At 54.1% G+C, this 27,517-nt stretch overlaps 1 protein-coding gene across 6 annotated transcripts in view; it reads right to left on the bottom strand.

Annotated features, from left to right (window-relative positions):
* ZFPM1 (zinc finger protein, FOG family member 1) overlaps nucleotides 1–27,517 on the bottom strand; it is a 127,255-nt gene that overhangs the window by 16,421 nt on the left and 83,317 nt on the right. For 5 of the 6 annotated variants that reach the window (XM_073308173.2, XM_073308170.2, XM_073308171.2 and 2 more), the window contains one exon: nucleotides 3,338–3,471. The exons of the other annotated variant lie outside the window; for it this stretch is intronic. In XM_073308173.2, coding sequence (XP_073164274.1) covers nucleotides 3,338–3,471 — 134 coding nt within the window. The remainder of the gene's footprint in view (nucleotides 1–3,337; nucleotides 3,472–27,517) is intronic. 6 annotated transcript variants of the gene reach the window in all.

The raw sequence follows: 27,517 nt of genomic DNA, 5'->3' as shown, positions 1-27,517 counted from the left end.
ATACCTTACACACTCGTTGCACCGTCCATCCATGGAGCTATACATAAAGCTTCAGACATTGCACCCTGATGTGGGCAGGTCAAGGGCATCATCTCAATATTAGTCCTGGGGAAACTGAGGCAGAGAAGTGACATAACCGAGGTCACCCTCTGAGTCAGTGGCAGGGTCAGGATTAGAATTTGCAGCCCACACCCACAGAGTGCGTGAAGCTGCTCTGCATCCCTGCACTCTATCAAGTAGGACACCAAGCCCGAGCCCAAAGGCCCGTGTCCCTTCAGCCCCCTGGGAACTGAGACACCACGACTGCCCTCCTGAAAGGCATCACTGTCGGGAGTCTGGCTCCTTTATTTTCCAGTGGCAACTGGGTTCCAAACTCTGTGTTTGTACTAGTTCTGTGCAGAAACACTGTTTGGAGTTTAGACTGATCTTTGTGTAGCGCCCGCGGTCTTTATTAGGATCATCCCTCTCCCCAGTAACCTTTCAACGCTGGCTCTCTTGGCTCCATCAGATGGGAAGAGAAGCCCTGCGCTGTCAGAGATGTGCACCACGACAATGCACACACAATAATAGACGGTGGATGTGCAACTTCAACCGGCAGCTATGCATGCATTTGCTTGAAAATATGGACCACGAGATTCCATATACGAGACAAGAAGAGTATGTTACCAAAGCATCCCAGGTTCTCCTACAGTCATCCCTGCTGCTCCCAGCCTCCCCTGGGCCAGAATGGGGCAATCTCTTTGTTGACTTTGGCCCTCCATTTTTTGTGTGAATTGCCTGGCTCAGCTCCCATGAGCTTCACTGGCAGCTACTGGACACATGTCCAATGGAAAAACCACATCGTCTCACAAACTTCACTGCGAGGCTCCAGCAGTCGCTATTTGAAATGGGAACAGTTCCGCCCGGCCGTAGGTCACACGGCACTGTTTCAGTTTCCTGATTGGATGAACGGAACTTCGAGTACCTCGCAATTGCGTATTTGCAGGGCTGGGGTGGCCGATGCGCCCAAGTGTGCAGAGAGGCCCGACACGGTGAATGGGCCGTGTGCTGCTGAGAGCCCTGCTGCGGGGACGCACCGTGGCACCCTCACTGGGAGCTGTGTGCCGATCACCGAGCCCTTTGGGAATTCTGGGTGGGTGCCCTGTTGTGCAGCTTTGCCCGGGGCATTTTAAAAGAGCAGGAGGGGAAAACCTGCAGAGGAAGCTCCCACCCACCGGTCCCCTGGCTCCCTCCGGGCACACACCAATGCCAGATACGTTTCCCGGTGTGTCCCTCCGGCTGGTCCCCCCTCTCCCTGCATCTGTGGCAGCCTGGTGTGAGAAGGCAGCGCACACGCCTACCAGTGGTGACTCTCGGAGAGCGAGAGCACCAGGGGCCGAGACAGCCACAGCCCTTGAAAAGGTGAATGAGCGCTGGGGAGCCACTTCTGCAACATTCCCCCAGGTCTAGACAGGCGTAGGTTCCTGGGGGCAGGGATCTGTAGGTTTACCAGCCTACGAAGCGCCAAGGGCACCTGCAGAATCTGGACCCGTGCTGAAGAATGGGAGGCAACAACGGATAGTGGTCATCTGCAGGAGCCGGCGAATCCCAGGGCGCTGCTCTGATCCTGGGGCCTTTCCTTCCCCGATGTCCCCAAGACCCTAAAGGAAGCCTTTGGCATATTCTGCAAGTGCGGACAGAGCTTCCAAGCAGACTACTAAAAGTTTGTGCCGTGGCTGGAAGATCTACCATCCTATGGAATTGGCCAGGATGATCACAACGTCACTCGTCCGACCAAGAGTACTGCAGAGCAAAGGGCAGAGAGAAGAAATGCTCCCTCACAGTACGTCTGTGATGAGGGTTAGTACAATGGGTGGAGGGGACGGGCGGGGATGACGCACAGTGAGAGACAACAGGGCGGAGCAAGCTTGGCTTGGGTCTCTGTACAACTGACAGTGGTGGATTCAGAAATTAAGCCCAGTAGGTAGGAAGCTCCAGCGGGGATTTCAAAAGAGATCACAGGTCTGTTAATCAACGCACTTCTAAAGCCTGGTGCTGCTGTGATATAGCCCTGCATTAATGAGATGAACAGAACAGGAGAGATGGCAGCTCACGTCCCACACATGGACGGCCACATTTCGGCACCAGGGAACTGGGGCCTCGGCTTTGTGTTATAATTACACCAAGGTGTTTGGAAGGGACTGGGGAAAAAGGGATTCAGGCAGGCACAAGCCTCGGAGACAGCCGGTGCGGTGGGAAAAGCAAACTTTAGGCCTTGTGCCAAACTGCAGCTTGGGGTCGGAACCAGGAGGGCTTTGTGGTAACGGTTTATCAGCAAGAACAAACGCACCCCATCCATCATCTTGACCGGACCTGTGCACTGGGCCAGGCCTTTTCTCAAGGGGTGTGCGTGCATGAGAAGTTAACCCCTTTAGGTCACTCACAGAGGGACAGAGCAATTCTCAAGAGCCTGCCAAAGTGAGTGACAAGTAATCTCATTGCCACGGCCACATTGCTGGCCAGCCCCAGCTAGCACTAAACCTTGCAAGAAAGGCTTCCAAAGAGGCGACCGATGCCCCACAAGAAGACATCTTCCAGGCACTGTCCATCACCACAGAAGACTGAAGCGCAAATCAGCCACGTTGCTTCTCCAAGGGATGGGTGTGCGCGTGTGAGCGGAGGGAGATACCAGCGGAGTCAGTCACTGAGGAACATCACATCCCCAGTGCATAAATTGTGGTAGGGAGGGAAATTCCTGCCAGAGTCTAGATCTGGAGCCAACTAACTCCTCCTGCCTGTAACTCTCACTCTTTTCCCTTCCGACCCCTCCTCTTTGGAAGAGATTTACGTCCCAATTACATCCCATTTCCACCACCATTTTAAATAAGCAAACAGGAGAGAATTCGCTGGCACCCCTTAGCTGACGGCGTATTGACAGTTACAATGGCCTCTCCCTAGAGAGGGTCTAGCGGACTGCATGCAGAATGGGGAGCTGCCAGGAGCTCTTGGGCAGAGCTGGCTTTTCCTAGATTTCTTGGTGGGGAAAAGTGTTTGATTAAAAAAAAAAAAAATTAAAACAATGATTGAAAGTTCCCATTGGCTGAAACCCGGAATTACAGCATGTGAGATTGACGACAGCCATGCAGAGACTGTTCATGGGTAAGACAATGTTTCATGGGATTTTTTGTTTAGGGAAGGGGGGAAAAGGAAACCCCTGGAGTGCTGTAGGGCCGCGAGGGGTGGTTCTTCCATGGAGGGGACAGAGCTAGTCCTTCTTGGTAGGGACAGAGGCCCTGGAAGACCTTGCCCAAACTGGCTGCATGGGACCCAAACAATGGGAGCACAGAGTGGTTCTTACCGTCTCGCTCTGCCCCAGAGAAGCCGGCTCGCTGTGGATATTCCCTGCGTACGGCCCCCAGGACAATCCCTCTGGCAGGCTCCGCCTAGCACGCACTCTGCTCTCCCCCTCCAGCACGACCAGCTCCAGCTCATCTAGGGAGAGAGAGGACAAGAGGAGGGTGAACGAGGGGCCTGGATTCACCCTGCTGCCCCACGACAGCCGGCAGCATTCAAAGGGCATGGCAGTAACCCGTCAAAGCCAAGCCCAACCTAAGAGCGCTGCACGCCTTCCAGACTACAAATGGTCCCAGTTAAACAGGAACAAAGTCAGACCTTTGCTCGCCGATTTAAAAACACACAAGTAACTGACTTCTCATGGGATCTGCAGCCCATCAGGAAGCAGGTGAGCGTCAGAGCCTGTTTGCAGGAGATTTCCAGGTCAGTTTGGTGGAGTCAAGAGATTCTCTGCTGGTTCAGAGAAGGATCAACTTTTGGGTGCTTTGCTGCACGGACCCAGCCGCACTTCCTGTTTACCAGGCACTGCGTACTCTTTCAATCTGAGCGACATATCAATTCCCTCGGGAAAGGTCTAGGGACTAACTAGGTGTGGCTGAGGGAGGCAACGAGTGTCACGTGGATACGCAGCTGCTACAAATAGAAATGCACAAAACCCAACAGTGCTTGCGTTCTGCACAGCTGGGGGCAGACGGGGACAGAAATATCCTCTGGGTCCAAGGCAAACTGCCCTTTGCAATTCAGCAGCTGGAGCGGAGGGGACTGGGTTGGTCACAGGGACCAGGATGACTTTGAAAGAGGGAGAGATCGCACACACATGGGGAGGGTGGAGCTGAAATCAAGGGATTCAAGCGAAGGCTGAACGCACACAGGAAAGCACGACGAGATGAGCAGGGGTGGACGCAGATAAGTGGCAGCACTGGAGGATAGGAGCTGGGGGTGTAGTGGTGGGCAACAGCGGAAGGTGCGTCGATGCAGAAGTCAAAACTCTTTAAGTAGTTTCGTTGTCTCGTCAGCAGCCGCACCAGGTGTGCACAGCTCAGCCCGGTGCTGCTGCCAGGGCACAAAGCATCAGGCAAGGTCAGGTCCGAAAGGCCTGGTCGACAGTGCGACTTTTGAGCCAGTTGGCGCTAGCCAGGGTGGCCCCTAGTGCAGACGGGCGATTGGCATTTTTAACCACTGTGGTGTGCAGACGTGAGCAGGACGACGTCACCCGGCGGTAAGGACACCTGAGGCCAGTCTACGGCAGTGCCCCCGTCTTTGCTAGCACAATAATGGCAGAGCTGTAATAATTCTCGGTCTAGTACCAGCCCAAGGCAAACAGTGCTATGTAGCCAGGCCTCTTCCCGAGTGCTTCCACGGCTGCTCCAGCCAGTGATGGGCAGGAAGAAGAGAACCAGAAACATCTTTCCACTCAGGGCGACAGCAGGGAACTGCTTTAAATTCAGGAGGCAGCCCAGGTTCTAGGGAGGGATTATATGTGTAAATGCAGGGACTCATGCTTACATGCAGCGGATCAGACTGATCAGTACATATTTGGGGTTGGGGTCCTGCAGGGGTCAGTGCTGGATGTGGTACTATTCAGTATTTTCATTCATGACTTCGATAACAGAGTGGAGAATACAACTTATAAAATCTGCAGCTGACACCAAGGTGGGAGGGGTTGCTAGCACTTTGGAGGACAGGATTAGAGTTCAAAATGACCTGGACAAATAAGAAAATTGGTCCAAAATCAACCGGATGAAACGTACTACAGAAAAGTGCAAAGTACTTCACTTAGGAAGGAAAAAATCAAACGCACACCAACAAAATGGGGGCTAACTGGCCAGGCAGGAATACTGCTGGAAAGGATCTGGGGGTTACAGTGAATTATAAATTGAATACCAGTCAACAAGGTGATGCCGTTGTGAAAAAAGGCTACTATCATTCTGGGGTGTATTACCAGGCATGTTGTATGTAAGTCATGGGAGGTGATGGTCCTACTCTACTTGGCACTGGGGAGGCCTCAGCTGGAGTCCTGTGTCCAGTTCTGGGTGCCTGACTTGAGCAAAGATGTGGACAAATTGGAGAGTCCAGAGGAGAGCAACAAAAATAATAAAAGATTTGGAAACCCTGAGCACCTCTGAAGAAAGGTTTAAAAAACTGGGCAAGTTTAGTCTCGGGAAAAGAGGACGGAGTGGGGACCTGAGAACAGTCTCCAAATACCGTAAGGGCTGTTATGCAGTGGACAGGGACCAGTTGTTCCCCGGGTCCACGGAAGGCAGGGCAAGAAGTAATGGGCTTAATTTGCAGTAAGGGAGATTTAGGTTACATATCAGGAAAACCTTTCTAACTCTAAGGGGAGTTAAGCTCTGGAACAGGCTTCCAAGGGAGGCTGGGGAATCCCCATCATTGGAGGTTTTTAAGAACTGGTTGGACAGACACCTGCCAGGGATGGTCTAAGTTTACTTGGTCCTGCCTCAACGCAGGGGGCTGGACTTGATGACCTCTCTAGGCCCCTTCCAGCCTGACATTTTTTCTGTCTCTATGAAATCATTTCCACCTGGGGCACGGTTCTTGGTGGGACTCGGTCTCTCCTATCGGCCTGTTTTTTGACAGCATCCTTCAAATCTAACTCCACAGAGCACATTGATTTGCACTAAGTCGATGCCTCTCACCATGAAAGAGGCTGTGCCCAGGTGCTCATGTCTCTGCATCCATGGCAGAGCATGGAGTGAAAAGCCTCTTCCATCACGCACCGGCATTCCATCACAAGGAAGGCTGTAGCAGCCACTTCACTTCCGGGAACCCTAAGTCGAGGCAGCTTCAGGGCTTAATGGCCTTGATGATCTGATAAGCTTCTAGGTTTAATGCGTTAGATAACATTTAAATACACTATGAAGGCTGCTCTAAAATGTTTTAACTGCGCTTTTGTCTTTCCAAGTGCAGATAAGATGGCAGCGAACCAACACTCAAATGTGTGCTAAATGGCGGCCCCATCACCCCACTCAGCAGGGTTAAAGCGAAGACGCCAGTGGAAAGGAGACAGCTATTGCATCCCCAGAAAACCTGCAGAGAGAACCAGAGAGAGATTCATAGAGTCCAAGGCCAGACGGGACCATTGTGATCATCTAGTCTGACTTCCTGCCAAGCACAGGCCACAGAACCTTCCCAAAATAATTCCCAGAGCCGAGCTTTTAGAAAAACAGCCGATCTGGTTTTAAAAATGGCCAGCGATGGAGAATCCACCACGACTCTTGGTAAGTTGTTCCAAAGACTTTACTGTTACTTTCACTGTTAAAAATGTACACCTTATTTCCAGTCTAAATTTGTCTGGCTTCAACTTCCAACAGTTGGAGCCTGTTAGACCTTTCTCTGCTAGACTGAAGAGCCTATTATCATATATTTGTTCCCTACGTAGGTACTTACAGACGGTCATCAAGTCACCCCTTCACCTTCTCTTTGTTAAGCTAACTCCTGTAATCATTCTTGTGGCTCTTCTCTGAACCCTCTCCAATTTAACAATGTCCTTCTTGAACGGTGAGCACCAGAACTGGACAGAGTGTTCCAGCAGCCGTTGCACCAGCGCCCAATAGAACGGTAACATAACCTCTCTGCTCCTTCTCGAGATTCCCCTGTTTATACCTTCAAGGATCGCATTCGCTCTTTTGGCCACAGCACCACACATTCAGCAGATTATTCACTATGACTTCCAACTCTTTTTCGGAGTCACTGCTTCCCAGGATAAAGTCCCCAACCCCGTAAGTATGGCCAACACCCTTTGTTCCTAGATGTGGACATTGACATTTACCCGTATTAAAACACCTATTGTTTGCCTGAGCCCAGCTTAGCAAGCGATCCAAATCGCTCTTCATCAGTGGCCTGTCCTCTTCGTTATTTACCACTGCAAACTTTATCAGTGATGATTTTTTGTTTTCTTCCAGGTCACTGATAAAAATGTTAAGTAGCCAAGCACCAATCCCTGCAGGACTCCACTAGCAACACACCCATTCTCGATATTTCCTTGTTTATAATTACACTTCGCAGTTTTTAGTCTATTTAATCTATGCCATGTTAATTTCAGATCGTTCCTGTTTTTTCAAAATGTCCTGGGTACCAAGTCGAATGCCTTACAGAACTCTAAGTACATTACATCACCACTATGTCTTTATCAATCATACTTGTAATCTCTTCAAAAAAAAGATATCCAGTTGGACAGGATCTATTTTCCCCAAACCCATGTTGATTGGCATTCCTTCCTTTAATTCTTTATGGGAATTGAGTCCCATATCAGCTGCTCCATTATCTTGCACGGATCAATGTCAGGCTGACAGGCCTATAATTATCCGGGGCATCCTGTTTACTCTTTTTAAACATTGGCACAACTTTTGCTTTCTTCAGAAACGTCCCCGGTGTCCCAAGGCTTATTGAAAAGACTGCTGTACATGCAGGCTGCCCTCTCGTGAAGCTGACCTGGCTGCAGCCCAGCCTGGCCTGTCCGTGACATGGGCTGGTGACTGTCAGTGAAATCAAATCGCTCATTTCACTCTGAACACCCATGCACATTATCCAGGAGGTGGTGGGAGGAAAGGCAGTGATTCCGGCCTCTGAACACTTACTATGTCAGGAGTGGTACAGAACAGCTCTGCTATATTGTCCGTGGGATCAGGACGGCCTGAAGAAGATACCCAAAGTTGAGCGCCCACCAAAGAGAATAGAACAATAAGGTCATCTTCCTGGGAGGGTAGCATCACGGTGTGCACAATGCAGAGAAACTCGTATTCCTCGCTGCTACCAGGAATCTTCCCACGATTTATCATTTATTTAGACTGATCCCAGCCCCCTCTTCATGGCTGGGCCCTCAGCTGGGTTTGAAACCTCTGATCTTCAGAGATGAAAATCTAAGCCTGTATTGTTTGAGCTAAGGGAGAAACTCCAGTCACTGCTGGCAGCAATGTACTCTTCACCTCCTGCTTTCCTAAAACGGGCTTTACACTCAGTAAAGAGGGACTTTCCAATTGCAATAAACCCGAGGGGGGGGGGGAGGGGGGGAATCACAGAGACTCCATAGACCACGTTGGCCGGATTTTCAAAGTTAGGGACTCGCAATTATACATACATTTAGGCATACCTAATTTGCATATGCAAATACAGCACTAACACACACTCAGAGCCACTTGTAAACCCACGTCAGGTGTTTGTATGCCCAACTCCCACAACCTGGCCTTGGTGTTCTGGCCCTGGATCGGCCTAATGCAGAGTTGAACGTTGAAACATTCTGGACCGAGATTTGTCTGTGCTCCCTCTCAGCTATTAAAAGACACTCAGTGTTGGGGAGGTCTCCGTTACCTTCCAGCTCCTCTTCCTGCCTGGCTCTGCCTCTCCCTCTCCAATCTATCATGTCTTTTGATGGCATCATCCGCCCCACTGGAAATTCAGCCCAGCCATGGGATCTGGCAGGCCAAGGGGAGGAGGCAGTGCTTGTCTGAAGGCAAGTTGCTTTAGAATTAGAAACACCATGAGGTAAAAATAATATGCCGGCTGGACAGCTCAGAGCCTGACGAGGGGTTTATTACCCAGCGGGCCTCTCTGCACTCAGGGTGTTGGCAGCTCAATGTCTGTATCCTCAGTGCTGGGGTTATTTCAGGAGAATTATGGCAGCACGGGGCATCACCCATGAGGGAATGCCTGGCTAGGAGGGGCTGATTAACCTCAGCTGGTCCTCGGTCCGCACCAGACTCAGCTGCCTCCTTCTAGGTTTCATCTCTGTGATCTACAAACCTTGCAAAAGAGCAGAGGTGCTGTTTCCGCCTGGGGCCTACCCGGGCTCTAACCATTGTGGTGTCCGAGAACCTCGCACACAGTGCTGCTGGGAGGGCGGTATCGCCATCCCCACTGTATGGGAAGGTGGTTCAGCACCTCCCATGGTGCAGGGTCTTTGGGCTCCCACTCCTCCAGGCCTCAAGGGCAGCAGCAGCCACCAGGCAGCTCCCATGCCGTCACCACTGGTGTGTCCTTTCAATGTGATTGCTCGGTGAGGTCCCTGGTGCCTAGGCTGGCCCTTTGGCTTGTGCTCCCATGGATCAAATCAGTCCAAAGCTGCCTTCCTGGCCAGCCACTGGAGCCTGTGACAAGAAAACCACCCCCAGTTCTATTTCGCAGCCCCCAGTCCATGTGGGGCTACCTCCCTAAATCACCCCACCCCTGCTCCCTTCTGCTCTGACCGCTGACTAGGAGTGAGCTTTAGCAGAAGGAAGCCCCTCTTCAGATGCTTTATGGCTGGGTGTGACTTTGCTTTCTGGGGGTGGGGTTAAATATAGCCTCCAGCATGGGGGTGACTGGCTGATTGGCTCCTCTTTTGGGGTGGGGCTGGGGGGTCAGAAGCATCTTTCCTGTAGTTGTCAGAGAATCTTCTAGGTCTGCTCTCTCCACTTTTCTCCCCGAGGGTGGCTCTGATCCGAGAGATCTCTCTCCCTCTGAAGCATGGGATCAGCCCAGAAGGCGCGAGCCGAACACCCTCTACCCGCAAGCCGTTGGCAGAAGAGGTGATGTCAGCAGAGATGCCAGACAGGTCCTAAGCCAGACCCTCGCTTGTTTCCTCCATAGTTCAGTGCAGGACGGTCCATTGCTTCAGCTCACACAACGTGGCTGGCAGTGGTGGGTATAGGACCCAGGAGTCCTGACTCTGTTCTGTGCACGACTAGCTAATGCTTCTTTCAAACATTATCCTCCTAGAAACCAAAGGGACACAGGCTACATTTGTATCTTAGGCTTTATCCTGACTTTGGAAATTAACACAGTGATGGTGCTGCCCGTCCCATGTCCCTGCACACTGGGCCTCCTTAGGTACCATTACAAACCAGCCTCACTCTGGGACAAGAGGATTGGGGGGGACAGAACAAGGCCACATCTCTCTGGTAAGAAGAGGCAGAAGGACAAGGGGGGAGAGCAGAGGAAGCAGATTTCCTGGCCTCTCCTCCCCCGGGAGCCACCGGCCACAGGGGACCCCTTGCTTTTAATGAGCCTTTGAAAAGCTCAATTGGATTTGCTGCTTTGACACAAACCCTGCTTTATTTCCCTGCTCTTGAAGGTGAGAAGGGCGGAGGCGGCAGCTACCCGCCCATCTAATCCCTGGCTCCCAGAGGAGCATGAAGGACTCTGAAGGGCAGATGCTATGTACAGTGGGAGCTACTCCTCCCACATACCCTTCTCCCCCTCTACAGTACTGGGATACTGAGAAAAGGGAACAAAACCCAGCAGGAACAAGGAGGGAAAAGCAACCGAATCCACTGTCCCTTCCAATCAGAGATGGGCCAAGGAGCGGGGCGAGGGAGGAGGGGGGGGCGGGGGAGACTCTGAACCCATTTGGATCAGGCTAAGGGCTGGGGCTTGGGTTCCAGCCAGAATCATACCTAGGGGTTGGCAGGACTGAAACCCCTGTGCTGCAGACCCCAAATGGTGGAAATCTTTGGGGGTGGAGGGGAATCGGATGGTCTCACAAGATTTCTGCCATCTGGAAACACAGCAAACCCGGTCTGGCAGAGCCAGGACCCTTCCCTTCGCTGATCCAATCCCGGCCAGAAAGCAGGGGCAGGGTTCGCATCCAGAGAAGCAAACGTGAACGTGCTCCCCCTTGAAGAAAAGACTTGGAGCGTGTGGGGGGCGTGTGGGGGGAGGGGGAGGGACACAGCACTGGCTCCGGCCCATCAGGGCAGATCTTCTACAAGTTTCCCAGCAGAGGAAAATGCACAGGGTGAAAGGTGCAGTATACCTGCCTATGACGCTGTCCTAAAGGCAGAGCTTCTGCTCCTCACACCGTACCCTTGATTCACTGGAGATGAACCACCAGCCGCGCACTGGTCCCCTCATGCTCTGGGCAGGCCAGAAAGAGCCCCTCTTACATCAATGGAGTGAGCTTGGGTGCCAAGGTCAGATTAAGCAAAGAAATTCTGCACCTGTCGAACCAGCTCAGAGGTATGCAGCAGAGAAACACCCCAGGGCTGGCAATGGAAGAGCCCCACCGACAGGCTGGCAGTTAGGGCATTTGCAGGGGATGTGGGAGAGACCCAGCTCCAATCCCTGCTCTGCCTGATTCAGCAGCACTCTCAGTTTCAAGCTGTTCTGCTTTGTATAAATAATTAAACTTTCCTTGGGCCAGAGAGCACAAGACTATGCCGCGGTTCTGGGGTCTCTCTTGTTTTGACCTGGACGTGAGAAAGCTTCCCACCAAAAGTTTGGTCTCAACAGAGACATTCCTGGGAAACGTTTCAGTTTTGATGGCTCAGTATTTTCAGCCCCGGGGGTGGATGGGGAAGGGTTGTCGACTAATTCCTGACCAGTTTGACTTTTGGGTACCACTGTGGAGAGGGCAAAATGCAGCCAGCACCGGGGGGGAGAAGAGGTCATGCTGAGATAACTGAAAAGCCACGGGTGAGGAATAAAGGGGTGGTTGGGGGGGTTAGACACCCTATCAGCTCCCAAACGAAACCCGCTGCCAGGACACTGCCTATAAAACTGGACAGAACAGGGCCTGATTGGGGATTACTCAATGGCCACCTTCCCTAGGGTCTCCTCCATTAAACCTTATGGACTCTGATGAGAAAACAGCAGCCAAGCATATGTCTCTTTCCTCCAATCAGTCCCATCCCCTTTCTCCCTCACGTCCTCTCTGAGAGCGTCCAAGCCCACCCTGCCGGCCTCCCTGCCCCCAGCCCCACTTCCCTTTGGTGGCAAGATTTGCATTTCTCAGGGGCATGTGGGCACAGAGTGATGCTGCACCAGCAGCTTCTGTTACTGCCCTGGAGCAACAGAGCTGGGCTCAGAGTTCCCATTTCCCAGCGTACAAAGTGAACCTCCCCCGCCCCCCCAGGAAGGGCCTGCCCCAGTGCATGCAGGGGACTTGCCCGCTCTGCCCCGGCACGAGACCTGCCGCTACGCAGGGAATTCTCTGAGCCAGCCGCAAGCCCCGAGTTAAGAGGATCATTGCAGAGACGTGCAGCGTTTGAGCTACGGGGCAGGGTGCTGAACGGAGGCACCAGCCCAAGAGGGCCCAGGCCCTGCTGTGGGGCTCCAGAAGGGCTGGCTGTGCTCCAGAGAGCACCCCTAGCTCTGGGAAAGGGACAGCGTCACTCTCGTGTGACTATTCCCGGGGCAACAAGAGCGCAACCTTGCCTGGCTCTGGAGGGGCAGAGGCCCTGTTCCAAGGGTGAGGTCTGCAGCTCAGAGAGCAGGTGGCTGACCTGGCGGTCCCTCCAAACTAGGCACTGCCTGAGACGGCAGCTGGAAAGCACGGCACTGAAGGCGATGGAGAACATACACTGAGCCTCCCGGCAGATTTCGCTCGGCTCTTCCACTGAAGGCATCACCAAGGGCTGAGCCCAGTGCCGGGTATCTGGACTTTCCGCCTACTTCAGCCCTTGGACTTTGTTACCCAAAGAACGACTCACATTTGTATGGCATCTTCCCCCTGAAATGATTCCCAACACGTTACAGAAGCTGGCCCACAGCTCGTACACAGCACCTGGCACTGCCGTGAATCCCTACTCGTACAGAAAGGGCTGGCATGCCCACTGAGCCCTGTGTTTCCCAGGCTTGTAGGAATTTGTCCAAAAGACAAGGGTTAATAGCCTGATACTGCCAAAATCCAAACCCCAGGGCCAGGCCTGAAGCTGTTAAAAATCCCAACAAGTGGAGCTGCTGTATACAGGGTCAGGACACCCGACAGGACCGTGAGCCCATTTCTCCAGTCAACCTCCCAGGGGCCAGCCAGAGAGCAGCTACCCTGCTCATTAGAGATACCCCCGGGTTTAAACCCTGGAGTCTTTAACTCAGGCATGCTCCTGCCATGCCCTCCGCCCCTGAGCTCCGGAGAGAGTCCTTGGGCTTCCAGCAGGAGCGAAGGAACAACACGCTGTGGAGGGAGGCTGGGACGGGGCCTCCTGTGGGAGGGACCCCTGCTGAGGAGCTCTGGGGTGCAGGGATCTGGCTGCCAGTACGGCCCCGATGGTTTGCCCAAGGAGCTTGCCTTTTGCTGGCCCAGCTGCAGACAGGAATCCCTGCAGCGATAAGGTGGCGCTGTATTTTTCAGGCCGGGATGGGGGGAGTTGGTTCCTTGCGTACTTTTCTCATTCGAGCAGCTTCCTCCTGTAGGAAACTTCAGGGGAAATCGGTGACACCTAGACAGCTTGGACGGGCCCGGGGGTTATGCAGCATTCCTGGCCAGTTTGGAAAAGGAGCTGATTTGGTGCCCAACAGCCACCTCCCTTCCTTGGCCCCCACCCCCACCAGCCTCTCTCCTTCTTTTCCCCCAGCCTGTCCCCACGTCTCACGGGCTAATCAGTGGTGTTTGGGTCAGGAGACCATGTCTCTGAGATAAGAGCGCCGGCCTGACACTTTCCATGTCAGAGCACTCCATCTTCTGTGTATCAATCCCCAGCAGAGAAAACACACAGCCACTGATAAAAGGCAACCGTTCCAGACACAAGGGACGAAAATAGTGCAGCCTGCACCAGCCGGCCGCGCACCGTCTGCCCTTGCCAATGGCAACTGGGGGTGCAGGGGCGCGAGCGGATGACCCTGCACGCAGCTCGCCAATTAGCGGGCAAGCAGGCAGGCCAGACGTGCTGACGGCCGCAGCAAAGTGGTGTGAGATGCACGCAGGAACGCTGGAGTTCATGCCACAGCCAGGTCAATATTTCCCTCTACCAGGGACCATTATCCCCAACTGCCCATGGCCTGTGGGTCCCATGTGTCCTGCTCCTTCCCTGCAGGGTGGTGGTTGGTTGCCACAGAGCGATGGCCACGCGGGCATATGGCCGAGACCAGCGATGTGCTCTGGGCCACTGACCGCCAATGCAGAGCTGCGCATTAGGAGCTCTGCCTGCCCCTCCGTTTGCACAGGCAAGGCGCATTCCCGGCTTGGGCAGCGGGGCGGGGGGCGTTAACGACACTGCTAACTCATGCGCCAGGTTCACGCACCCAGGACGAAGGGTGCCTGAAATTCACAGCAAATCCCAGAAGCAAAACCGAGACGACGACGACGACCACTGAGGAATGAAGACTCGCCACCCAAGTGTCTCAGCGGGCTTCTCTTCACGGCACTGTTAGCTCGAGCGAGAACTCAAGGGCTGTCCCTCACCTAGCTCAGGTCAAGCCATACTGTAAGCTTGCCCACAGCGAGCCGGGGTGGAGACTAGAAATCCAGGCCCGCTCACTCCCGGCTGACAGAGCCGAAAGGCCGGGCGCGACGGGCCGGCATCGGAAGTGCCAGGGCAAGGCACAGCTGTCCAGATCCCGCAGCAGCTCACTGGAGCGTCGTGGAAATGCAGGAGGCGCGAGAAAGGTGGGAGGCAGCATGAAGAGAGGAGAAAGGAAGGAAGGAAGGAGAGACGACGACAGACTTGGGAGCAGCCTGAAACAAAGTTCGCCTGCCCTCTCCCCGGAGTCCGAAACCAAGCAGTTCCCAGCCTCCGCCTCCAAGCCACGTGTCAAGCAGGCCTCCTTAACGGTACCTGCAAAGATGCTCAGCCCCCATGCTCTCACGTGACGCAGCCACGGAGGCCTGCAGAAGACCTGGCTTGGGAAAGTTAATTGTGGATTAAAAGTCACCTTTAAGATTTTTGGCTGGAGGCAGCTACAGAGAAGAACCATGTAAATCAGAGATGGAACGAGCTGCTTGAATCTCCACCATGCCCCCGCCAGGCCAGGCCTACTTCTGAGCACGCATTCCCTGAGTGGTTGGCCCTCTCTGTTTATTTGTATTATGGTAGTGCCCTAAGAGAGAGCAGGGCCCCTGAATGCTGGGGGTTGTAGGAGACATGGTAGGAGACAGTCCCTGCCCCAAAGAGCTGCCAGTACAAACAGACAGGAGGTGGGAAGGGAAACAGAGGCAAAACGATTTGCCCAAGGTCACTGCCAGAGCCAGGATGAGAACCCAACTCTCCTGATCCCCAGCTCAGCTCTGCTCCACTTGGTAGCAGTGCCTAGTTTACGAGTGGTCTAAGGAATGGGGCTTCCATCACTTCCCTTGGGTAAAATCTAAGCAGAGACAAGGCGTGGAAGGCTGGTCCAGTGGTTACCTGGAAAACCCATCTTCAAGTCTTTGCTCTCCCATGTGACTCTAGGGCAGGGTCACTTCATCCCTCAGTTCCCCATCTGTACAAGGGGGATAACTGCCCTGACTCCCCTTGGCTGCGGTGAGAATAAATCCACGAAATATAGTGAGGCTCAGATCCCACGGTGATGGGCGCCGGATGAGTACAAAAGATAGCAGCCAGGCCTTTTCTTGGCAGTGAAGACAAAGCCTCAGACTCACCCCCGATCCCCTAGCCCCACCCCAATCCACCACTCAATAATTCCTCCCCACCCTGCTAATATTTGAAGAATGGTCTTAGCCTCTCCCCCATTTTAGCCATCTTGGAGCCAGGCTGTACAGATTTCACTGCAGTCCCTCCCTCCAGCTGCAGGGTCATTTTATCGCACTTCTCTGAGCTCTGGCCAGTTTGTCAGAATCCTCATGGCAGCGCAGCAGCTGGAAACATATGAAATATTCCAGGTGCAGTCGTGCCGGAGCAGCACCCGAGGGATTAGCGCCTCCGAAGTCATTAGCAGCTCTGATCACTTTGTTCTAGTCTGTAGTTATTGCAAATTCAGGGTTGGATCAGTGGGAGGAATCTCAGGCTGCAGCCACAAAGTTCCGGGGATTTGAAGCAGAACTGTGCCACAACTTGTCCCTCGCCAACAAAAGCCCTGGCAGTGCCAGGAACCCAGCACAACAGTGCCCAGCATGCCCCAGCTTCTCCCACCGTGGCCTGCTGGTACGAGTCAGCCATCACCGGGGGGGATCCATTCTAGGTGTAAGTATAGGAAGGAGAGTGGGTGTCTATAGGACTATTCTAGGGTGCTTGCCCGGTGCTGAGCTGGATTCAGATGCATTTGGCTTTGTCTTCAGTCACTTAGGTGCGTGGGTTTGAGAAGTGACGCGGCGGGTAATTGCTCTGCGGTCACTTAGCAACCTGGGCTTGGTTTAGTGACAAAGGGTTTTTGGCTGGTAACGTTTCACTTTCCAAACACTAGCTCACTTCTCCTCCCAGCCTCCTGTGAGGCAGAGCAGTACCAACCCCCATGTCAGAGATGGGGAAACTGAGGCACAGAAAAGCAGTAGCTCTCCTCCCAAGATCACACAGTGAATGGCAGGGAACTCCCAGGCCGGCGCTCAGACCGCACCCCCCTCTAGTGTTTCGGAATGGCTGGGATCCCCACTCCTTCTTGGCCATGTCAGACTCACAGGCATATGTCTGGCCTCTGCGAAGAACCATTTCCCCACGGTTCTCGTTCACACCACACGGCTTTGCAGCTGCCTGAGCTCTGCTATGCAAACAGCACCAGAGGAAGTATCCATAAAACGCAGGCAAACAATGCTGTATTACGTTACTTCCAGAACACGCTGCATCTGGGATTCCATTTCTTCCCCTCCAGCACGGCAGAGGAAAAAACAAGACCTTTCAGATTCTGCGCATTTATATTCTTAGGCCTCAAAAAGAAATCTGCTAATGAATTCCCTCCTGGAATCCGGAGATAGAGGGAACTTTACACTGTATCCCTTCTGGGGCTGGGACACGTTTCTCCTCTCAGGCAAGCGGCTCCCCTAATCCGACCCCGATCCAACCAACTAGCAGAAGTGAAACCAAGAGGGGCATTATGCCACTTGTTCTTTAATGACAGGCACCAGCCAAGGCTGGGAAATGGAAAGTTAGGTCCCTCATGGAGAGGACATTTTGTTTGCTGGCCTGGTAAGGCGCGAGGGGATGGAAAGGAGCAAGAGTTCTGCTCAGCTCTGCCACATCACAATACCACAAGCTGCACTTGCAGTGGGACTGGAAAGCCAGGTTCTGCTCAGGTTCTTCCCAGAGGAGGGGGAGGTGGCTGCATGGGGCTGCCGTCAGCCTAACGCTAGAGAGCCTTCAAAAAAAAGAGGAAAGTGGGTTTGTATCTACATACACTTCAGGTGTGTAAAAGAAGGAAACCATGACCAAGGTGTAACCCCCCCCCACCCTCCCTCCCTCCCTCCTGTGCTCGGAGGGCATCACAGCCGCTTCGGCGACATCTCCAAATAACCAGGCATGCCATTCTGGGGGTGCAAAGTCCATTAGCCAATCTGAGTGCCGGCCATGCAGTGAAGGCCCTGTGGGAAGATCGCCCTGCATTGTATGCACGGCTCAGCAAACCCAGGCCGCTTGGGGTTGAGCTGGCAAACAGCTGATCAGGCGTTAGGAACTCCTGAGCACTAAACCCCAGCCCTGGCACCAGCTTGACCTACCTGCTCATCTGTGAAATGGGGACAACAGCCCACCGCCGAGGCGCTGGGAGAACTAACCAGCCTGGCTGTAGAAAGGTCAAGGTGCTATTCCAGAGTAGGGTGCGGCATGTGTCCATGGGTAGCCAAATCTAGGGGAGAAGTAGCTTTCCTACCAGATCAGAATACAGGTTCCATAGCTTCTGACATCCAGCCCTCAGGTTTCAGGACAGTATCCTCTCATCTCACTCCTCTTGAGCATTCACAGGGACTACGCACGTGAGCAACCGTTCACCAGCGTGGACAAGGATGCACAACCTGGCCACGTGCATGCAGCCTTAGAGCTCTCCTGCACAGAATCTCCCCCGGCCCCTCAGTGATGCACAGGGAGTGCACGTTGCCCTCTGATTAACGCTGCGAGTCTGCCACAGAGGTCACAGAAATCATGGAGTCCATGACTTTCCGCGACCTCTGTGAAACTCCGCAGCTGCAGCAGGTGGCCACAGGGCCAGCCACGGCCATGGAGCCAGCCGCATCAACCCACTGCTTATTGGCCCCGGGGGCGGCTGGAGCAGCGGCTGGTGCAGCTGGCTCCCGGGACCGCCTGAGGAGCAGCCAGTAGGGCTGGCCCCGGGGACCCCCAGAGCAGCGGCACCCCAGGGCAGCAAAGATTTAGTCAGGGGTGTTTATAGTAAACATCATGGACAGGTCACAGGCTGTGAATTTTTGTGTATTGCCCGTGACCTGTCCATGCCTTTTACTAACAATACCCGCAACTAAATCTTAGCCTTACGTATGATGATTTATGCAATATCCTGACTTCTTGGCACTATAGGGGGTGGCTGCATATAGAGTAGGGGTTTGCAATTGGGGAGACCAGCGGGCTGCTAACAGGTGTCAGGGGATCCCAGACAGATCCCGGGTAGCTGGGAAGGAGACCATCACCGTGGAGGGCTTTACTGCTCAGAGACACCTGCAGAATCGCCAGCAAGAGAACAAAGCCACGAGGTTTCAGGAAATCTGCAAAGTGCAGAGAACAGAGAGTGGAAGGGATTTCACATGGCGAGCACCATGCCATCCCTCAGGTTAATATGGGCTCTGGCACATCTGTCCCCCGGCCGAACGCACAAGCGCCCCGGCAGCTGAAAACAAATCAAGTCAGGGACAATCGTGCATGTCATTAAGAGCCGGACCTTGCTAGCTAATAGCCAAAACAATCTCTCTGATTATCGCAAGGGACAAAGTCCATTCTCTCTCCCTGTGTGTGTGTGTCTCTCTCTCTCTGCCCGTAATCTCAGGATCTGAGGCGCTGGCTCTCAGTTTCACCACCCTGCAGGTTAATACAATTCCCACTTATCTTATCTCCATCAGTTTCCTGGCAAAGCCGGTATCCGATTGGCTCCCACCAGCCAGCTGGTCTGGAAATTATCGGAATAATTCCTATCTCCAGGATCATAAACCAAATCGGGCTGTTTGCTTTGGATAAAAAATAAAATACAAAAGGCTGCTGGGGGAGGGGCGGGGGGAGAAAGAAAAAAACGGACAGTCAGCAAGGTTTGGCCTCGTTGAATTTCACCTGCCAAAGCAGCCCCCTGGAGGAGTGGGAGGGGGAGCAGGAAATCCCATGTGCCCTCACTCCTTCAACAAAACAGTCTCTCTGTGGCTCACAACCCTTCTGGGAGGCCAGGGAGGCCCAGGGAGGAACAGGGAAATTGCAGTAGGCCAGTTACAGGTGGGGACCCTGAAAGCACAACTGACTCCGGCGGGGATGAGCTCAGCCTGGCACGTGTCAAGCAAGGAGCGGGGAAGACTGCACAGAGACAGCCCCGTGGGCCAGGTGTGTTCAGGCTCTCCTGTGGAGGGTCTGCATCATTTGCAAGAAGGGCTAGTGCAACGTGCCCTGGCTCACTCACCATGAGCCAAAAGGGAAACGGGACCCTGGCGTAGGCAATGCACAGGGGCACGACACCGGCGAAGCATCTCCCTGGAAGCAGCACCAGCCTACGCTGTTATCTCACTGGAGAGCATCCCATTCCTCCCAAGGGACATTACATCCTCCCTCCCTTGGAAGGGTCAGCTATTAGCAGCTGCAGAGGTACAATACCAGGCTTCAGGAGGTGACCGGGCCAGCGCAGCCAGCGAACGGCAGGGGACACTTCCCCGGCTTCTGTATCATAGCCGGCTCCCCAGTGGGGTGCTACAACCACACCAACCCACAGCGCCTTTCCTTCCAGAGCGCTCCGCACCGGGGACAGGCCAGATTAGCAGACTGCACCCGCTGACTCCGCGCTGCGTGCCCATGACCCCCCGGGCTCTCTCTGCGTCCGGCTCGCTCCAGCTAGACAACAGACCACGCCGGCTCCAGCCGCAGCCCACCTCGGATGAGATAACGGAGCCAAGTGTCGCCGTGCACTCAGCCGGGGGAGGCGATTACGGCCTTTGGCACTCAATGCTGCCTGCGTTTCCTTTAGCGCAAGGCAGGAAGCGAGGATGTGCCATTTCACAGCCACTTACACATTCAGCGCCGGCTATAAACATCTGGCAGGGGCTTCCCGGCTCTTCCAGCCAGCATACCAAACAGCACACGCGGACCTCAGCCAGCCAGCGACACGGGCGTTAAACATTAACCTGGCAAAAGGGCAGCAGCGCAAAACAGGAAACTCGTTCTGCTGACTGGCACCAGCAAGGGCACCAGAGAGCTCTGGCCCTGAGGGACCCATGCTCCCGGCACGGACCGACAGCAGCCGCTTCCCGGACGGGCTTCTTGATAAAATGCCTTTTGCTGCAGCAATGGGGGTCTTTGTTAGCCGTGCCCCCTCCCGCGCGCACAGACCCCTACCTGCCGCAGCAGGGACGCGAGAGGAAGCACAGAGGCCCCAGAGCGGGCGCCCCATGGACTACGGAAACACACAGGCTACAGCACTGCCGCAGGACACCACCGCCTGGGCGCACACTTGAGATTCTGGTTCCAGCCCCAGGCTGGAGAAACTGTTAACGCCGAGACACCTGCAGCTCTCAACTCTGCTGTAATGCGGCCCCACGAGGCCTAGGGACCTCCCCCACTGGCACGGCCTCAGGGCCCCCCCCACCGCCTCTCCCCAAGGGCAAGGGTTTGGGAGATTGTTCCTTAACATCTGGGGCTAGCGGGAGCCCATCCGAGCGCTGATCCCGCCAGGGCAACAACAGAAAAAGGCTTCTGAAAAGCAGGCCCATGGCCAGGCCCTCCCTCCTTTGCCTTCGCCCTCGCTGCAGACACCTATGACTCAGGAAGGGCTCTCGCCCCTCCCAGCCTGCCTGCTCCAGCGGGGGAAGTCTGTCACCCTGCCCTCCGACATAACAGCCCATCGACTTCGCGGCACCGGAGATGGGTGGGGAGGATCAGAACCCTGCTGGCACTGCCATGCCCCATCACGGTCTCAGCCACCTCCCCCCCCCCCGGGAGCCACGCTGCTGCCCAGGGGCCCATCGCCGTGGGCGAACCGTGGGAAAGGGGAAATATCGGCGGGCAGCAAGGAGGAGGGTTGGCACATCCAGCACCTTTCCATCGGTTACGCCTGCCCTGCTTCGACGAGGCAGCAGCGCGAGTTCCTGGGGGAAGGGGGTGGGAGTGGGGATTTATGGAGTCAAACTAAGCTTAAAATCAACATTGTCAAGGCTTCCAATGCCTCATCCAACCCCCCACCCACAGAACACAGGGCAGCCGGTTGGATCCGTCCCGTGTACCTCCTGCCACTGCAGGCCTTGCTGCCCTGTTCACCCCCTAAACCAGGCCGGAGGGTGCAGGAGAATGGGCAGGCCCGACCCGGGGACAGCAGAAAGCAAAATGCCGAAGAGGGAGCAGACACTGGGGCGTTGGGATTGCAGGGCCTCTGGGATCTCCAGGGCTTTTGCTGTAACTTGCAGCATCACCTTGCTAGCGAAGCCAGTAAACAGCCTCCACGGGGACTACATGGTGCATCAGCCAGGACAGAGGCCAATACTCCTTCCATGAAAATTCAAGTCAATGGCTCTGCTGAGTCTTCTGCAGCGAGAAGCCACCTGCTAATGCCACCGTGGGGCCTTGCTTTGTTACAGTCTCGAAGGGCAGAGCTCCCCCTACAATCTCAACACCGCCACGCTTTGCAGCACCCAGGCTTCTATCCGGGGGGCCTCCCATGACAACACGGCTTCTTAGCTGGTGCGATCGCACCAGGCCATAGCCCACGCAGCACGGCTGCAGTCAGAGCATACACGCATTGCGGAAAGGGGCCGAACCCAGGTTTCCTCTGGCCGTGCGTGTTGTGTGGATGGTGTGTATTTGGGTGGGCAGGGGTTGGGAGGAGCGTGAGTGCATACGTGTGTGTGTGGGGGGGGGCGGCAGCGGAGATTCAATTAAAAAGTGACCTGAATGAAGCCAAACCCAGAGATTTTGGATCTCTGAAAAACCCAGCATGTGTCAGTGACAGACACACACACTAGTTCAAGGGCAATCCTCCCAGGGTTTTTAGCACTGATTAATCGGCAGCTTGAAAATCTTTATCGCTTTTCTCCATTGTGTACCAGGGGTGTGTGCTTCCCCCCCCATATTTCTTTGACAGGGGTAAAGATGAGGCCATTTCAGGCTCCTGGCTGACAGTCGGAGGCAGAGGGGTTTTTAAAATGTAACCATGTCCCTGGTTGGAACTTACCTTTTTTATTCTTAGGGGTACACAAACCTCTTGTCTCACCCCAAGCAGGCTGCAACGTTAAAGTCTCAGAGAGTTTGGGGCTGGAGGTGGAGAACGTACGAAGGACAGCTTGCCCGAAATGGAGTGGGGATTACAGCACACGATGAGCCACTGAAGCACATGGCATCTAACGGCAACTCTGCCATTGACACATCGGTACAATCATTTCCATGTCTCCCTGCCTCAGTTTCCCCACAGGGAGCACTATATTTACCCACCTACGTGACATGCTTGGCACTGATCTTTTCAGCCAAAGGTTTCAAAGGATTAGCCTGTGTGGAAGATGGAGAGCAAAACCGAATCTCATTGTCACAACGCTGTAATTTTTCGGCGGATAAATTCATTTTAAAGAATGCAGTTGCCACCCAAAGCCATACAAATAAAACCAGTGCCCTAGTGGGATTGAGCCAGGATCAGATAAGGAAAGATACAAAACATACAAAACTGTGTAAGCCCCCGTGTAAGAATTCAGAGCCAGACTGCTCACCTGAAAGCTTTCAGAGCTCCAGCACTGCTCCAGACACACCCACTGTTAATTACAAAGACAATTACAACTTAACGGAGCAAGATTTCACCTGCCTTCAAATAACTAGTCCCCAATCTTCCAGCTTGCAAATATCCATACTACATTGTTTATGTAGGACCTAGACAAATGTTACACGTAGGTAGCTCCTTTCATCAGAAGATTTCAAAAATCTTTTCAAGCATTCATCCATTAAGCCGCGCTATTCCCCTGTGGACAGGGGAAGGATATAACGTCTTCTATATAAGGGGAAACTGAGGCACAACACACCTACTGGCCCATGGGCTGTGTCTACACAGAGCATCTCCTGCTATCGCTGTAGCCGTGGTGCAGTGTCATCAGAGGACTTTGAAGAGTAAACTCAGTGCAGGCAATACCAAAGTGACGCAACTGCTGAGTCTGGAATTGAACCAGAGCTCTGCCTTCCAGTCAAATCCAGGGCTCTCACCCTTAAAACATACACCTTGCCATACTCCAGTGCTCCTTCTTGTATGTCCAATACCCAAAAACCACTATCCCAGTGCTATCCACACTGCTGCGCACAAAGAAGCGAATCAAAGGGGCTGCATAGGTTCAAACTTCATAAGGAACACAGGGGCAGGGCTGTGGGAAATACCAATAGTTACCCAAATGGAAAACTTACCGGTGAAAGGGCATTTTCAGTTTCCAGCTTTCGAAAAAGGATCTTACAACCACAGGGAGAGGGAAAAACTAAAACCAAGTGTAAATCTTGGTTCCTGTGCCAAGTACTTGCAGTTAATAGTCTCTAGTGTGGGAATCTGTAGGGCTGTAAAAAGCAGGAAGCAGAAGTGAGAATGTTTGAGGATTATTTATATTGTGGTTGCGCATAGGAATGCCTCTCGGGGACCTACTGTCCTGGGTGTTGTACAAACCTCGAAAGAAGACCGTGCTTGCCCCAAACAGGTTTTACAAGATTGGATTTGCACAAAAAGTACGAATGGAAATGCTTTCATGGCTTAAAAAAAACCCCAAACACAATCAAAGAAACCTGCTAACTTTCCCCTGCAGCGTCAGAGAGGGCTGGGGGGAGGCAGAAACATGAGAAAGTGAAACTGACCGAACAAAAAAGAGTAACTGTCCAGCCTAGATTCACAGGGCCAAGCACCAACAGGGGAAACACAAACGAGATTTGAAAATTCTTTCCGGTTCAAGTGGTAGCAACACGGGAGAGGGGGGGTGGATATCTGACATATCCGCATTGATCCCGGCAGCGGTGGCCGGAGCCGGAGCCAGCCTGTTTATTTCCCCACTCCGAACAGCACTGTGAATAGGGGAGCATTTCTGGACGTTCACACACACAGTCGAAGTCCAAAGGCAGGAGAAGGGGGGGGGCACCCCAGACCCAAAAGGCTGCAGGGAGGCGACAGACTATAACCCCCATGGAGAAGATCACTGCTCTTAGCACGAGCAGCACCTCTTCATCTGCAGTTTCCCCCTTCCCCAACCTTTCAATGCCCCGTCTGTGCAAGAGCAGAAGGCTGGGAAATCCCACCTTGCTGGGGTGGAAGAGGAGAGAGATTTTTCCTCCACATGACCCCACTTTACCTCACCCTTTAATAAAACATGGCATAGTGAAAAAAATCTGCCCGTATGCAGTAGGTTTTATTTGAAGACTTTAGCATGTTTGGAGCTTCTCAGAAAGCATCTGGATAAATACTGCTATCAGGGGCACCCCAGCCTCTGTGCTTCCTGCCCTAATCCACTGAGGTTGGCAGGATGAGGCAGTTAAATGCTTATAAGTCACTCTGAGGATTTAATGCATTGTACACATGCTGGTTATTAACAACCCTCCGCTGTTCAAAAGACCGAGTTCTCCTTTTGGCAGGAAATGCCAACATTTCACAATTATTTTTTTTTGGGGGGGGGGTGTGAGGGGACAATATCGGAATGAAAAGTCGAACTCTGAAAAGCTTCCCAGGGGTGAGCACTCGCTTTGAAAGTTCTGAATGGACATTTCAGCACAAAACGCTCCATTCCGAGTCTCCCGCCGAGATGATTCCAGGCCGTCCGCGGAAGTGACGTTTTCACGGGGGAACATTTCAAATGGCGACAAAGCCGCATTTGCCGATGGGGACGTTTTTTGGAGTCAGGAAATGTCAACCTGCTCTACTGAGAGCCTGGGAGCTGGGCACAGGGTTTGGTGCCTTGCCCCGTGGTTACAAACGGAGTTGCTAACATGGCCAGAAAGAGTGTCCAGGGCTTCTGCTCCCTGGCCCCATGCTTAACCATTAAGCCATACTCCCCTACCCAATGTCTGGGAAGTTCTTTCCTTCTCTGAGAGAGTCCAGGTCGGAGAGAACTCTTGCATTTGCAGCGTGTGCACCTTGCCCACTCACCAGAGGGCTAATCCTCATCACAGCCAGATTTCCAAGGGCACCACAGCTGGGACTCAATTTTCCAGACAACTCAGTTCCCTTGTAGACACCTAGGTCCTTTTGAAATCCTCGCCCCACATGACTTAGCAGCACTTGTCCCAGTGGCTTTCAATGGGACTTGGGCCCCGTAGATCTCAGTGGGAGCTGCCGGGCCCTTGGGAAAATCTAGGGCCTAGGGTCTCCAAGCAGTCGGTGCCTTTGTCACTAATGATGTCACAGGCTAGTAACAAGAAAACACAAGCCACAGCCAGCTGGTCCCTTAGTTACTGTCCGTTCCCAGCTGCAACTGAGGAGCCGTTTGAACCCTGGCCGCCCGGCATGTTCCTGCCCCTCGAGATGCGGCACCCGCACGCATCAAAGAATCCCTACAATTCTTGCAGCTCCGTCCGCCACCACAGCCCAGGCTCGGAGGCTGAACACCCAACGTGGGGAACCCTCCTTTTCCCCACGGCTACCCCCACGCCCTTCATTCCAGCCCATATCTCCCCACTCCGTACCCCCCTGCAAGTAGCTGCCCCGGGGGTGGGCCCTGCAGTCCAGCACAGCTGCACTTGTGACGGCAGCTGTCCGGAGGTGCCCAGTTCTCCAGGCTGAGCTCCCCGGCTTCGTGCAGGTCTCTGGGCGAGACCCACGCCAGAGCCTGGGGCTTCGAGCAGCTGCTCCCGGCAGACGGAAAGAGTAAATCCTGACAACTCTACTAGCGAGGCGATGGTGCCGGGCCGATAAGATGGAGGCGGGCGATTGGGAGAGTCTTAAGCTACATACAAGCAGCATCTTCGCTCTTCACCTTCTCTCACAAAAGGAAATCACTCCAAAGGGGCTAAGGAGATTATCCCAGCTTTGCCGTCCTGGGTGCTCAAGTAATCAGGGCGCCTTGGGAACACAAGGGAGTGAGCAGGCCTTCAATTAGAGTGGGCGACAGGGGTGGGGGGCGTTCGAGGCAGGGGCAGGCTGCTGTTCTGCCACATTTACAGGGGACCCCAAAATCCCTCTGCTGCCCCCCCCCCCACGGCACATTGTTATGCTGGATGGGTGTGCCTCGGGTAGTACAAAGAGGAAGTTTTAGTAGGAATCTGCAGTGGAAAAGGGGGGTATGGTGGCAAAGATCTTTGGCACATCTCAGATCCACAGGCCCATGCCAGCATTGGCTGCTGCTCCATCTCCTGAAACACTTTGGAATGCACCCCCCAGCATCCACCCTCCACCCCCAGGGAAGGAAGGAGGGCTGGGGGGTGCCAGAGAGAAGGAAGAATGCGCGCGCTCCCAGCAGCAGCCAGCAGAGGGCCCTGCAGCCTCCCAGTTTGCTCTTTGTGGGTTCTCCAAGCCCACTCCCACAGGTGGCCCCCAGCCATGCCAGCTGGTTAGATTGGGGCTGGGGTAGATCCGGGTTCAGGCAGGCACAGGGGCAGCAGAGGACGGAGTGCAGCAAAGGGGAGCTAGGCAGCTGGGCCGTTGCACTGAGAAGGGAGGGCGAATGGAGAGGATGAGGGCGGGGGGCTGACCCTGGCAGGACACAGGGTGGCTCTCGGAAAGGTGCCCCCCAGACCCCGTCTCAGCCCCCAGGCCCCGTTGGAGCACAGCGTTCTACCACTGGATAGCGGGCAGGGCAAGACTGGCACTCCCGCCCAGGGGTCTTGACACACACGACTGTGGGGTCTGTCTCTGAGCTCCCTGACCCGCCCCCTGCCACTGAGACTTGCCCAGTCCCTCCCCAGCACTGCTCCCCTCTTCTGGCTCTGTGCCTCTCTGCCCCCCTCACAGACCACATACCCTGGCAGGAAAATATCCCTTTAATGCTGGATATGGGGACTGCGGTATCCTCTACAGGGGAAGAGAAAACGTCCCCTCCCCTCTGCTCCCCCCCACCCACTCCCATCTTCCCAGACCCCCTTTTCAAGATGAGCCCTCCTTTCCCCTCCGGCCAGGAGCCAATCTAGACACAGCCCCTCCCCCACGAGCCGGGTTTGGGGGATTTCTCCTCGCTATCACTTCCCAGCATCACTTGGGAGTTATTGATTTTTTGACACAGTACAACAGCAAATCTTTATCGTACTGAACCCTGACCCCGCTTAATGGAGGAACTCTTACCTACCCTGAATAGCAATATGGGCCAATCTGCCCGGCCTGCCTCCCAGCCCCTCGCCGGCGTTGATCCTGCACTGAGCCAGCCCAGGCGGGAAGAGATGAGGGGAGAGAGGCAGCGGGTGTGATTTTACGGAGGTGTAGTCTGCATATCCCCACTGCCAGATCAGAGGGCCTGTCAGTTACTCCACGGCTACAGATCGGG

The sequence above is a fragment of the Lepidochelys kempii genome, chromosome 12 (genome assembly GCF_965140285.1).
Source record: "Lepidochelys kempii isolate rLepKem1 chromosome 12, rLepKem1.hap1, whole genome shotgun sequence".
NCBI lineage: Eukaryota > Metazoa > Chordata > Testudines > Cheloniidae > Lepidochelys > Lepidochelys kempii.
The sequence above is the reverse complement of the archived record's forward strand: the minus strand, read 5'-3'. Positions and strand labels throughout refer to the sequence as shown.